The following is a 13,353-nucleotide window of genomic DNA, read 5'->3' on the forward strand; positions in this document are numbered from 1 at the left end:
GTAGCATTTTGCTGGGTCGCGGCGGCCCCGCCCATTATATTTAAATGTCGCTGGAATACTTGCACGTGGTTTGGCAACAGAACGTTGGACAGGTTGCATCCGTACGTTCTGGCTTCTTCCGCCAAGGATACGCTGTCCCCTGTGACAGGGTTCACGGCGCTGTACGCGACATACACATGCCGAAGGACAGTGCAGTGCGGTGCCACTTGATCAAACACATACCTACATATATATACATTAGAAGGCTCCCCATGCGGAATCGTATCCTCGTGTGCATATCCCATAACCTACTTACTTGCAATGTGGGATACTATGACAGGGTGGACAAACTGAAAATATGAAAAAAATCACGAGATATTGTCGATTTGATACAAATTTGGGGAGGGGGTGCAATCGAATCGTTGCGCCGACCAAACCGATCCACAATCGATCTGATTGGTTGAATTTCATTGAGAAGGTTTTTGATTGGCTCATAATTTTGAGCTCATCTGAAGTAGCCAATCAAATCGATTTAAATTCCAACGAGAAACCACGCCACAACACAATGAAATTTCACTCGAAAGCACAATATGATGAATTTTTGCCTCCTATTTGGTTCCCGATTGGCAACCATTCGATGATAAAAAGCAAACACCCCATCGATCGATGCAGTCTCAACGCGACAGTTGATTGGTCACAGACAAACGATATAAAAACTAAAGTAGCCAATCAGCGATCATCCAGTTTTATTATCTATGAACCAATGGGAGAGCGATTCGAGATCGATTTCGACCAATCATACGTCAAATAGTACATTACATCTGGCCTTGCCATAATCCATCCAGGAATAGCATGATCTATTATTATATAAGCTCGGAATGTGTATTTGTAGTGGACGTACCAAGACATCATCTTTCGCCCAATCGGATGTCTGGAAAACTTGTCATCGTGGGGCACACTCTGCCCGACCACCACACGTCGATGTGGTGAAGTCTTGTTCGGCTGGGGCTGGGTACCTAAACGAGTGGTCACGTGCTTGCCATTTCGTAGTTGTTGTGGGGGATATCTGTACTTACTGGAAGGGTCGCCTTCAAACATTCGATAGAGTACGCATGTCGCCCTGGTCGTGCCACGTGTCGTCACACGAACGTACGACATGCTGCCTCGTTCTTGATGTTGTTGTCCTGTCAATTCCATCACCGCCTACCCACCACTGGTTCAGAAGTGACCAACCATACGAAGAAAAAAGAAATTATTCAGAAATATTAAATATTTAAATATTATATAATATAAAGAAGAATGCATACATCGTTCAACTACCAGCACCAGAGTCCATACGGCGACCAACCTACCCAACGAACGAGGCATATCAGCCAATCAATATTCACAATGCAACGAAAAAAGACGAACCAATGATGCATACTAGGTTCTAATGATATAGAAATAATAAATCTTTTTTACATAAGAATCGAAGAATATAAGTATCATATTATACTATATATACATATACAAAGAGATATATATATAAAGAGGCGGTGGCATTGTATAAGTCTACCAACCAATCAACAGCCACCACCACCCATGGCGTCCCAAAATTGCGACGAAACAAAACAACGAACCAGCGATGCAGAAAATAGGTTCTAGCGTTATATGAAAATTACACTTCCTTTTATGAAAATTCAATCGTATAATATAAATTATATTAATATAATTACATACATATATATCTAAAAAGTGATGGCATTCAAAATGTACAGTAGTGGCCCCCACAAGTATACGCAGTTCCGTGACACTTTTTGGGACCCGTCGATGGAGGGGTTTCTTTACTCAAATTGCTATTATAATAGTGTTTCTTAACGAGGAGAATTAATGCAGTTCGTAGAACTTAAAATCATGTCGAAATTCGTATTAGTGTTGATGGAAAATGAATTAAAAGAGTGGAAATATCCATAGGCTGAAAACAGTTCCGAGCCACTTGATTTTATCCAGTTATATGTCAAAAATTGCAACTGATTGGCTGAAAATTTCAGAGTGATTGTTTTCTACCAATCATGCATCGTGGCACGGTGTTGCAAGGAACCTCATGGTGAACTTTTCTTAAAGTGTTGACGAGTGTTTGGAGTAGTATACAATGTAGTTAGTATTGTTGTGTTATACTAAACTGGAGCGACATGGATAGCATGAATGTTATCGACACAGCCACGTGGACACAAGCAGAATGGTGTTTTGTGGTGATTGGTATCACACTAATTGACATCACACTTGACGTTGTTGCTGGTTTCCTGCAATGCGATTGGCTAAATCCTAGAAGTATTTAGCCAATCGCATTGCAGGAAACCGTCAACAACGTCAAAGTAGTGTGTGACTTGAATTAGTGTGATACCAATCACCACAAAACACCATGTTACATACAAACATTTCGTACTACAAACAATCGATCGAGATAGATTTGGCCAAGTAGCACAAAATGTCCAAATTTTGGGTAAAAGAGGACAATCAATACCTCTGGATCGGGACAAACCACATCGATGCGACGACTGGCACATTCGTCAGGTGTCATGCCAGTGTAGCTCTTGCGCTGGATTTCTTCTTGATAGACTAGCCGCACGACATCATCGATGGCTCCGTGGAATGTTCTCATGTATTGGCACACCACGGACACACTCGAGTCGGCGTTCGCGTGGGCGAGAATATCAAAGTACGGTCGATGGTGTCGTGTCGTCGGGTCGATTGGTGGAAACTGATACTTGTCCAAGATGGCATCTGTGTTGTGGAACACGAGCTGCGTGAGCCAGTCCAAGCCGTGCCGCCGCGCCTCGGGATGGGCGACGAGTGTCATGCGCGCCAACGACGTGTTGGATACCCCCCACGGCATGGAAGGTTTCATCTACCATAAGTTGATGCGTTAGATGTCAATGAAAGGAAAAAGTGAAAGCCGACCAGCACGGGTGAGGACTTTGCGACCCAGGTTGCGAGGCGCTGGAACACTTCTCGATTCAAGTCGAGATCTTTACGCAGGGAGAGCTGCAGTACCAACGCCTCTCGCGCAGACTCGGACAGCGCCTTTGCCACGTCTTTCCAAGGCAGCAAAAGGTCCTTCGACGTTGGCCGTTCGCTGTGCTTGGCGGTAGCACTGTGACGTCGCCGGATCCGCACAAGCGTCTTCTCCAGCTCGCCAACCTTCGCAAGAAGTGCTGTCTTCTCATTCTTCTTAGTCTGGCGGTACTCTTGCTGGTACTGTGCCTTGATTGTCAACGCAGGCTCGCCCATGATGCCGATAAAATACTCGCCAAAGCCGGATCAAGTGTCCGGATAAGACAGAAGTGGCTTCCGGATAATGATGACTTCAATTTCTGATGGATATTAAATCCTGATGCAATGTTTCAATTGGCTAATATCCCATTCGACCTTCCAATCAGAGACTCCGAAATTTCGAATAGCCAATGGCAAAGCATCAGAGCTATTTGAAAAAACTACCAGTACTAGCTTGTACTACGTAGTACAGAGAACCCAATAGGAACTCGCGCACAGTGGTATCGACACTATTTTTTTCCATGGAGCATTCATAAATTCCGACGTCAACCAATAGTATTTTTTTCATATTTTCTACTTTAACCAATAGTATGCTCATTTCTCTGTACTGGGTACAGTACATACGTAAAGTGAAAACCAGATCGAATTGGACGTTGTAGTACTACAGTATACCATGTCATATATTGTAGATTCGGTTCAAATTTCCAGACACCCCATCCAATCCAATGTCGTCACCAACTCGAATCACGAACCGACGCTATTGGTTAATCCAACTTTGTGAGCGTTTGATTGGGTATTCCAAAAAAGACCAACGATATTCAGCCAATCCGAGTTTAGTTTCCAGTCGTGATTCACCACCACATCTCGTCGAGCGAGCACGAAGCTCTCCCATTGGTCGATGCGAAATTACTTGTCTCTGATTGGCTACAATCCATTTTCGATTTTGAGCGGCACGTGTATACTTTGTGCTCGGTTGAACAAACCATCGAGAACTTGGGAAAATTGAAGCAAATCGACAATATACTGACTGTACTATTACTGCCTCCTTTGATCGAGTGTATCCTGGACGCTAGCCATGGCGATGTCGGTTCTTGCAATGCCTGCGGCGCCAATGTTGGCAATATGGCAACTCAAAACGTCCAGCTTGGACGCTTCAGGCCAGGATGAGACATCGCAGCCCCAGCGTTGGGCTTCGGCTTCAAAGTGAAGGTACTCGCCCGTGGCAGATACGGAGTGGTTGAACACAAACAGGTTGCGCATCAACGTCTTGGTGGGTGATAGCCGGTCAAATACATACCTACAGTATATACATGTGTAGTAGTACTACTAGTAGTACTAGTGGTGGTAGTAGTATATTGTTGTGCGAATATTCAAGTGGAGAGAATGAATGAATCGACGACACAACGAAAAATGGACACAAGAATCATCGGCAGAAAGATCCAGCCAATCAGATTGCCATCCTCAACGTCGAATTAGTGTGTGACTTCAAGTAGTGTGATACCAATTGATCATCACAGGGCACCTTTCTCATACAACATTCACAGTACAAAGAACCGATCGATAGATTTGGCGAATAATCACACAAGTCCAAATGTTGGGTGAAAGGGCAATAAATATACTGTCTTGTCCACAGTAAGTATTATAGTCAAAATTGCCTATTTTGGGGGATTATTGAAATCGCCAACGAATCAAGCAAAGGAGTATGATTGGCTACAAAGAATGAAGGTCGCAATATGATTGGCTAAAAACATTCATTGATGCATTGCAGTCGCAAAGATACCTCTTCAACTCAGTTTTATACGAAATTTCGAAAGTCCGGCGGTTGATTCAACCAAGCAACCGCCAACGGACGAAATAATGAGTAGAATAAATAATGAGTAGAATACACAATACTACAGTATTATTCTAAAATATATTTACGCTCGACAAGAAGAGAGTACCAACCAGCTCATGCTTTTGCGGGACAACGACATGGTTTGCGCAAATACTTCGTCCAGAGGGACAGACTGCCCCACAATCACCGCCCGGTCCAGTGTGTTGTATTCGCGATACAACACCGTTGTGCCTTTAGCATTTCCAATGTTTTTTATCAGCACGTACGACATTCGACTTGAAATCGACGCCAAAGCCTATTATTATATAGTACACATACACATGATATTACTATGAATGGGCATGTTGGCTTGCATATATATCAAGTAGTAGGTAGTTGGAGGGTCCTATAATTGTCAAGTTGACAGGTGAAATTGGAGAGGTTGGTTGGGGGCTTTGTCGACAGGCCATCGATATATACATTTCGACCAATCAAAACCCACAACATGAAACAAGTGGCCAATCAACGTGTCTCGCTTCAAGATTCAACATCGAAGTAGGGTGTTACTTGTATTAGTGTAACATAACTGGTCAGTTTTGTTGTCGCACGAAATGAAGTACTAACGCATGTGAGTACTATGACGATTCGAAGGACTAACTAGTAGAAAATAAATACTCACATACTAAAGCAACGCACACAACAAACAGCGGATAACGGGTAATCAAATACTAGATCGCACACACTCAGTTTAAAGCACAAAGTACTACAGCAGTGACATGTAACAATGCCACATAGACTACCGTATTTGTCGTTGATCTGTACCATGAAATAAAAGCCGTGGATATACACTATACCAGTACAACCAACGTACTCTCAACATCAATGATATAATACTTCAATATTGGAGATTCGGTATGAATTTACGGACCCCGTTGAATAATCGAATATCTCGCTGCCGAATCACGAATCGACGCTATTGGCTAATCCAATTTTGAGTGGGTTTGATTGGCTATTACAGAAAGGACAAATATATTCAACCAATCAGAGCGCGATCAATATGGATTCGACGACAAACCACTCGAATTTTGCAAGTTGATAGCGAAAATTCACAATACAAGGCTCAAATTTAATTACAATTCGGGTTCGACAACTATGGTAGTATGTACAACTCAACCCCCGACACTAAAGTACTCCATACTCTGGACGTGCTGCACACATTGGGTACGAAGTAACTCGTGCAAATCGATACAGTATGTATCTGATTTCTTCTCATAAACAACACAAGTCGTAACGTACTGTACCTCTGGGTCGACATAGTCTACAGTCATACGCTTAAGATGCAGCTCTTGTTTCGAGTACCCCGTGTAGCTTTTGTACTGAATCTCCCGTTGCTTGACCAAGTCGACGACGTGTTCGAACGGCCCGTTAAACACCATCGCATATCGGGCAATCACGTTCAAACAGTCGAGGTTGGAGCTGTCTAGGAAGAGATCTGCCACCCGGTGGGGCGCCACGGCCGTCGCGACTGTCGGAAGCTGGTACGTTTGCATGAGCGCATCCGTGTTGTGATATAATATCTGTGTAAACCAGTCATAGCCGTGCTTTCTTGAGGCTTTGTGTGCTACCAACGACACCCGCGCCAACGAAAAGTGGGAAGCCGACCACGACGACGACGGGTACGCCTATGTATATATACGTTCGAATTTCATATTGTTACGGTGGTGTTTATTCTAAACTGGAGCGACATGGGGAATGAATGATCGACACAATCAAATGTATTACAGAAGAATCATCGGCAGAAGAATTTAGCCAATCACATTGCAGGAAACAACCATCCTCAACGTCAAATTAGTGTGCGATTTTCAATTAGTGTGATGCCAATATATCACCTCAGGACATCATGCTACATACAAAATTGAGTACAAAGAATCGATTGAGATAGATTTGGCGATTCATGACAAAAATCCAAAATATTTTGGATAAAAGGACGAAATCATCGTGACGATACAGTAAAATGTACCGAAGTAGACAGTTGAGGATGATCCATCGAGGCTTGGGCGATCCACTTGTTGAGCTGCAGCAATAGTTGAATGTGTTTCTCGCGTGTAGCCTGGAGAGAATGGCGCTCGATGAGGGATTCGTCCGCGTATTCTTTCAACGCAACCGCGACATCCTTCCACGCCAAGAGCGACTTGGACTTGGATCGCGTGCTCAGCCGCTGCCGCTCGGCTTGCAGGTCGTGGATGAGCTTGCGCATGGCGACGACTTGGTCTCGTTGCTGTTCGCGGTAGTACTGTTGCTTTTGGGACTTGTACTGCCGACGTGTCGCGGCCTTGTCCTTGGAAGGGGGCGGGGTTTGCGCCATCGGCGGACAAGCGGTGACTTGTGGCATGATGCAAGAGTGTGCTACGACTGAGATGTTTCGTCGCTACAGTGGTGACCGTCGTCTCTTGGTGGAAGCCGATGACTGACTCGGCGAAGTTCTTGCTTCACCTCTCAAGCGATCAAATGATGCCACTGTGCCAACATGCGATTAATACATGTCGCGCGCTCACTCTCCTTCACTTGGGTACATAGTGGTCGACATCGATTGGTTGTAATGATTATAATAAAAGCGAATGAAAGGAGTCTAAAGCGTTAATTGTACGGGGATTGGTTGATAATTGTATCTTTTCCACAAATAATGTTGCGACCATTCCTTCTCGTAGCAATGGGAGGATTAGATTTCTACAGTAACGTTACCGAGGTCACGATGAAAAATAATACTTCAAAGGTAGTTTCAGGTTTGATATCAATTTATTAATGTGGTTGTTAGGCGATGGCTTCACGCTGTGATGGCTTCACTTGCAATAACCTTCTGTCCATGAGCGGAAATGTCTGGAAGGCCGATTCATGAAACAATGATGGACTACAGGTACCTACTGTACTGTACACGAACCTACTAGCATCCGATCATATGTTTGGTGGAAATACAATTGACATATGACTCCAGTGAGACGTCAAATATAAAGGAATTAGCCAACCTGGCAACTACAATATGTATCGTCAAAAATATCACTTGAATTATGTCAATTTTAGATACAATGGAGGACTTCCAAAACCTACACAAATCGCCGACACAAACTATATTTGTCCGGATATGATGTGAATTATTATTGTGCTTCGTCACGTAGTATGGTATATTTGTCCGGATATGATGTGTTACTACGTAGTATTATTGTGCTTCGTCACGTCACGCGATACTAGGGCCACCAAAACCCGCTCAAGTAAAAAACTTTCCCTAACGTTAATTCTATTGGGTAACAGGTTCATTGGATAAAAAATTGAATGCCATCGAGCACCAAAATGTTATCATAACTACATATATCATGAAGCTCGCATTGGTGCTTGTGGTCTCGCGACGGCAGCACCTGTATCGAATCATGTATGCTCTACGAATTCTCAGACAGTTGAAAGAGCGAAACTTCATAAAGTCAGTTGCACTCACGAATCCCAGGAGATGAGTCAATGGTACACCATCTACAAGCCATCTACAAGGCCCGAGTTTCTCAGTCATTTGTAGACACTGTCGGTAACACCTAATGCATTTGATCACATCTTCCATTACTTTAAGCAAGAATATGTTGTTCTCTCACGACCTGGTAAGAGTGGTCACCCTCCTCGCATATCAAAGAAGCACGCGGTACTAGCGATGCTACTGCACTTTTACACTGCCAAGAGGCAGTATCTCTTGGACGTGGTCGAGCAAGAGATCAATCGACGCCGCACACCAACTCTTACCGCGCCCTTTGCTTGCTTTCGACATGGGCTCTTTGGAAGTGGAAACACGACGTCCACGAACGTTGGTGGGAACGTGATATCCAAATCGTTGGTTTACCTCTTATTCATTGTGCTTTGCACTTGTTTTGGCGTCGGCTTTACGTGGGTAAAAGAGTGGTACTTCTGCTGTTACGAAGTTGAATAAATATTAATAATTCACTGGGGTTTTATAAATGCCAAATACTGTAACTCTGAGCAATACGAAGTAATAATCACATGTGATACTGAAGTGACCAAAACACCTTGGCTATTACTTCCATCGCGTAGTACACGCTACCAGCATGTACTATGCGATGGAACAAGAAGATGGCGTGGTTTTCTACGATGTGGCACCATACGTACGTCGCTGGGGTAGAACTCCGACGCAAAAGTTGTTTATGATGACCAGTGAATTGTGCAACTTGGTCCCGAGAATAGCAGATATAACTTCGATTTGCACTTTTCAAATGTGTAAAAGCGAGGGAGTTGCATAAATGACCACCCGATCATTACATTCTGTAACGAAACCTGACATCCTAAAACATGGTGCGGATTATCTAAAACACTGGGGTCTATGTAACAAACGCCCAGGATTATGGTGTGAATAGCGAAAACGAGTGTAAAGCACAATAATATTTGTATCAACTATCGAAGTAAGGTGCAACACAAAAACCACGATTTGTTGAGTCCAAAAAACAGCCTCAACAAATTGTGAGAGGTCAAACACATATTTTATTTGATTCTTATTTATGTCGAGGCCAGCACAAATTCATTTGTGTAGGTTTTGGTAGTCTTCCAATATTGAAATATAAGAATACAGGAAGGTAGTACATCGATTTTCTGAACCACATCTAATTCCTTCATTATGTACCAATTAGATAGCTTAAATGGAAGGTCATGCCGTTCAAGTCTGCAATACCGTGTAACGTACTACGAAGTACTACGTAGTATATATTTTGATCTGGACAGTGGCTGGGCAAGTATCCGGATACGGATAATGTCGATTACCATATACATACAATAATCAAGTGTAATAATCCAATTATATAATTTAACAGAGGATTATATAATTTTACAGAGGAGTCCAAATCTATATGGCTGGCTAAACCTACATACTAGTTTATTTTAAAGAGACATTCATGTTTTGCAATAAAAATGTCCTTTGGAAAAAATGGACGCAAATCGGTCCAAAAATGGTTCAGAAAATCGATGCGCTACCTTATTGGTAATAACGTTCGATACGAATTTCCAGACCCCGTCGAATCGAATCACGAATCGACGCTATTGGCTAATCCAGTTTTTGAGTGGGTTTGATTGGCTCTTGCAGAAAGGACAAGTATATTCAACCAATCAGAACTCCAGCGTGATTCAATATTGATCAGACAAACCAGGCGAATTTTGGAAATTTATAGCGAATTCACAATACTGTACTGACATTTTTTAAAATTTTGATGGGTCATGACGCAACGATGGAAGTGCACCAGCGGCGGCGCCTTCTCGCGTTTGGCAATCCTATGGTCGACTTGCTGATGCATGTATCCAGCGAGGTTTGGCTATGGCATGCTGCTATCATCATCGTTACTTGACGACGTGCATGCACTGTAGTTCGTGTCGGCGCACGACCTCACGCACGGCGAAGCCGTACGTGCTGTCACCTCGTTCGCCCCTTGTCATTGACCTACCCGAGTAGGTTCACGCTCATATATCTGCAGAAGGACGGCAGCGATTGCTAGACGAAGTGTTGGCGTCTCCAGGAGTTACCCGCGCGACCGGCGGGTCTGCGCTCAATTCGGCCCGCACCATCCAAGTACATACTTGTCGTCTCTCCAAATCCATATCTTCAGTGACTCATGAAGTGTACAGTGCCTGTTGCCGCCCAAGTCGTCGGTGTTTGTGGGCGCCGTGGGAGATGACGCGAACGGACGATTCGTCCACGATGAGTCTACGAACCAAGGCAACGAACATTCTCATATCTACACGGACTTGAACATCGTCACATGTACTACTTGAACGACGTCGCATGTACTTGTTATTAGGCGTTGACATGCACCTCCACGTCATACCCACCATGGCAACCTCTACGTGCGTGTGCTTGATCACACCCGACAACGAGCGCACGTTGGTCGTGCATCGAGCAGCGCATTCCCACTACGCCCTCAACGATACCTTCCTTGACGTGTTGGCGGCCGTGGATATTGTGTACGTTGTCGCATTTGGCCTGTCATCCGTTCCTCGATTCGACTGTGTCACATACGCAGCGACGACGCTTCGACCCACCCAACTCTTTTGCCTCAACTTGTCCTCCACGAACCTCCTTCAGGTGATGACATATTATATATTTATTCTCTCAAACGAGAGATAACGTTAGATAACGTTCGATATATATAGTGCGCTTTGCACCGAAAACTTGCGATTGTTTGAAATCGCCACCAACTCGAGCAAAATAATATCATTGGCTAAAAAGAATGAAGGTTACATTATGATTGGCTAAAAAGAAAAATGAATGATAAAACGCAGGAACTAGGGTACCTCTTCAACTTTGGTTTATGTAATATTTCCAAGACACGGTGATTGTTGGGCGGTTCATTCAACTACCCGACGAAGGAAATTTCAAATAACTCACACTTTATATATATATAAATCCTGATCAACGCGTTCTTTGTAGAACCAAGCAGTTGTCGAGCGCCTGCATACCCTCCTGTCGTCATGCCACGTCATTCTCGGAAACGCCAGGGAATTCCGAGCATTGGCGTCGGCATTGCATATCCCAGAAGTCGTCTCTCAAATGCCAGCATTTGCCCAGCAGATTGCTACCCATACTTCCATGGCTCCCAATGTCTTGCTGGTTATTACTGACGCCCACAACCCCACTTGGATTGTACAGTCTGCGTTCAGGTACTAAATACATGGTTGAAGCATCGCTTGATTTCTGAAAATGAAAAAACTCCTATCCTAATAATACTATCTATCTCAAGAATGAGAACAAATAAACAATATTAAATGAGAATTGAGTGATTTCTGAAATGTTTGTTTAACGGCGAGTCTGGATGCTACGAAAAATGACATAAAATGGCCGTTTTTTTCCAACAAAAGTTGGAAAAATCGAAATGTTATTCCATTTTTCGAGATTTTTTGCGTCTGGATACCACAAAGTTCAGAACTTTATGCCACAACTTTCATGAGATTTGGGTGTTTTATGGCATAAAAAATGGATCGAAGTATTGTGCTTTCGAGTGAAATTTCGTCTTGTGGCGTGGTTTTTCGTTGGAATTTAAATCGATTTGATTGGCTACCTCAGTTGAGCTCAAAATTATGACCCAATCAAAACCTTCTCAATGAAATTCAACCAATCAGATAGATTGTGGATCGGTTTGGTCGGCGCGATTCGATTGTACCCCCTCCTTAAATTTGTATCAAATTAATAATATTTGGTTCAACAACTTTTTTTATGGAGGTTTGTGTTCACGTGGAAGTCTTGCATGTCAATCGGAAATCGAATACTATTTCTTCCATAATTCAACTGGCATCCAGATAACTTTGGAGATACTTCATTTTCTTCATGGGATATGAGACTTTGGGAAAGTTTTGCAGACTTGCCAAAACGGTTTACGGCATCATTTTATGGGGTGGCATCCACACCAGCCCTATGAGAAACAAACGATATATATAGATTTTCAATAGTCGCGTGATGTCTGAAAATATAAACTCGAATCATATACAAACAACAATAAATAGTTTAAACAAGTGATTTCCGACGATAAAACTCGACTCTTGACGTTTCATATTTTCATAAACCTAGTGCGTCGTTCTCAGTCCAAACCAGTCAAGACATTACAATTCGCGACACCACGGGTGCCGGGGACGCGTTTGTCGGGGGCTTCTTCACGGGCCTGTACGATTTTATGTATATATATATATATATATATAAAATTATATATTTCTGACCAAATCATCGTGATATTTTGGAATAGCATGTCGAATTGTCATGTGAACGAGTGCATCGAGCTGGGACATATCTGTGCGAGGCGATGTGTGCAGAACGTGGGGTGCCAAGTTCGTTTGACAGGCGACGAGATGCACCGGTGCACTGCCATCCTCCAAAGCCAGGCCCACGGAACCAACTCGCTGTTTGCCTCCGTACTAACCAGGAAAAGTCTAGTGTAGTAGTTTAAATATATAAATACTATTGTGCTTTTCACCCAAATTAGCCAATTTTGGAGAATTGTTGAAATCTACTTCGAAATCAAGCAAAACAGTTTGATTGGATAAACATAATATAGCTTGTGATATGATTGGCTATAACGAATACAAGCATACCCCTAAATTTCGATATATATCAATTTTGGCAGATCCAGCAATGATTGCGCCTGGGCTGGACGAAATATGGAGTAGAACACACAATACTATACGTATATACAGTAACAGTCTAACTAAAGTGTTCTTGGTAGATAGTAAATTTAGTAGGGTCTCATGGTTGACGTAAGCGATGGCAGTGTTGTAGTAAGCTGTACAGTGGCTCACGTACAGTACAGTAGATATATTTTGGCAGCATGGATGGCTATTTAGAAATGAATACGTCTCTGTGAAGCAACCTATCGATATCATGTGATAAATAGTACTTCGAAGTACTCGGGAGTACTTTGTAGTAAGAGTTATTCCAACACGAAGGACTTAAATGTACTAACGTTAGTATCTTACTGTTAACATGACTGGTCGAAATACTATGGAGA

At 43.0% G+C, this 13,353-nt stretch overlaps 3 protein-coding genes across 5 annotated transcripts in view; 1 reads left to right on the forward strand and 2 right to left on the reverse strand.

Moving 5' to 3' along the window:
- The window catches only part of H257_13246, a gene marked incomplete at its 5' end in the record, with an annotated part of 4,576 nt that extends 1,327 nt beyond the window's left edge, over positions 1 to 3,249 (reverse strand). The window contains 4 exons of one of the 2 annotated variants that reach the window (XM_009840708.1): positions 881 to 995; positions 1,056 to 1,182; positions 2,483 to 2,866; positions 2,920 to 3,249. In XM_009840708.1, the coding sequence (XP_009839010.1) occupies positions 881 to 995; positions 1,056 to 1,182; positions 2,483 to 2,866; positions 2,920 to 3,249 (956 nt within the window). Of the gene's footprint in view, positions 1 to 722; positions 996 to 1,055; positions 1,183 to 2,482; positions 2,867 to 2,919 lie in introns of those variants that run through there. The other variant, XM_009840707.1, reaches the window with a different exon arrangement.
- A 759-nt stretch (positions 3,250 to 4,008) lies between these two features.
- H257_13247 lies at positions 4,009 to 7,351 on the reverse strand. Of its 2 annotated transcripts, XM_009840710.1 has the most exons (4): positions 6,846 to 7,351; positions 6,127 to 6,507; positions 4,957 to 5,141; positions 4,009 to 4,309 (listed from the first exon to the last, which is right to left on the reverse strand). In XM_009840710.1, exons 1-4 carry the CDS (start codon positions 7,215 to 7,217, stop codon positions 4,048 to 4,050), a joined length of 1,200 nt encoding a protein of 399 aa, XP_009839012.1. In that variant the 5' UTR covers positions 7,218 to 7,351; the 3' UTR covers positions 4,009 to 4,047. The 2 variants fall into 2 exon arrangements, with proteins under 2 accessions (XP_009839012.1, XP_009839011.1); XM_009840709.1 differs by lacking the exon at positions 4,009 to 4,309 and having other exon boundaries at positions 4,716 to 5,141.
- A 2,724-nt stretch (positions 7,352 to 10,075) lies between these two features.
- H257_13248 (hypothetical protein) lies at positions 10,076 to 12,827 on the forward strand. The gene is made up of 8 exons (XM_009840711.1): positions 10,076 to 10,170; positions 10,229 to 10,264; positions 10,314 to 10,430; positions 10,487 to 10,577; positions 10,660 to 10,943; positions 11,289 to 11,518; positions 12,423 to 12,515; positions 12,595 to 12,827. The coding sequence occupies exons 1-8, from the start codon at positions 10,093 to 10,095 to the stop codon at positions 12,785 to 12,787; spliced, it is 1,122 nt and encodes a 373-aa protein (XP_009839013.1). The 5' UTR covers positions 10,076 to 10,092; the 3' UTR covers positions 12,788 to 12,827.
- Positions 12,828 to 13,353: the final 526 nt, after the last annotated feature.

This window comes from Aphanomyces astaci, assembly GCF_000520075.1.
Source record: "Aphanomyces astaci strain APO3 unplaced genomic scaffold supercont1.47, whole genome shotgun sequence".
Lineage (NCBI taxonomy): Eukaryota > Oomycota > Saprolegniomycetes > Saprolegniales > Verrucalvaceae > Aphanomyces > Aphanomyces astaci.

What these genes read in the sequence shown, in the direction of transcription:
- H257_13247 (XM_009840710.1), bottom strand. Translation starts at nt 7,217, where the DNA reads ATGCCACAAGTCACCGCTTGTCCGCCGATGGCGCAAACCCCGCCCCCT. An exon ending in TAGACTATGTCGACCCAGAG is followed by an intron (nt 5,142 to 6,126) that starts GTACAGTACGTT and finishes ATATAATAATAG; the next exon opens with GCTTTGGCGTCGATTTCAAG. An exon ending in TCCCGCAAAAGCATGAGCTG is followed by an intron (nt 4,310 to 4,956) that starts GTTGGTACTCTC and finishes TATATACTGTAG; the next exon opens with GTATGTATTTGACCGGCTAT.
- H257_13248 (XM_009840711.1), top strand. Translation starts at nt 10,093, where the DNA reads ATGGAAGTGCACCAGCGGCGGCGCCTTCTCGCGTTTGGCAATCCTATG. An exon ending in CCTCCACGAACCTCCTTCAG is followed by an intron (nt 10,944 to 11,288) that starts GTGATGACATAT and finishes CGTTCTTTGTAG; the next exon opens with AACCAAGCAGTTGTCGAGCG. An exon ending in GGGGGCTTCTTCACGGGCCT is followed by an intron (nt 12,516 to 12,594) that starts GTACGATTTTAT and finishes ATTTTGGAATAG; the next exon opens with CATGTCGAATTGTCATGTGA.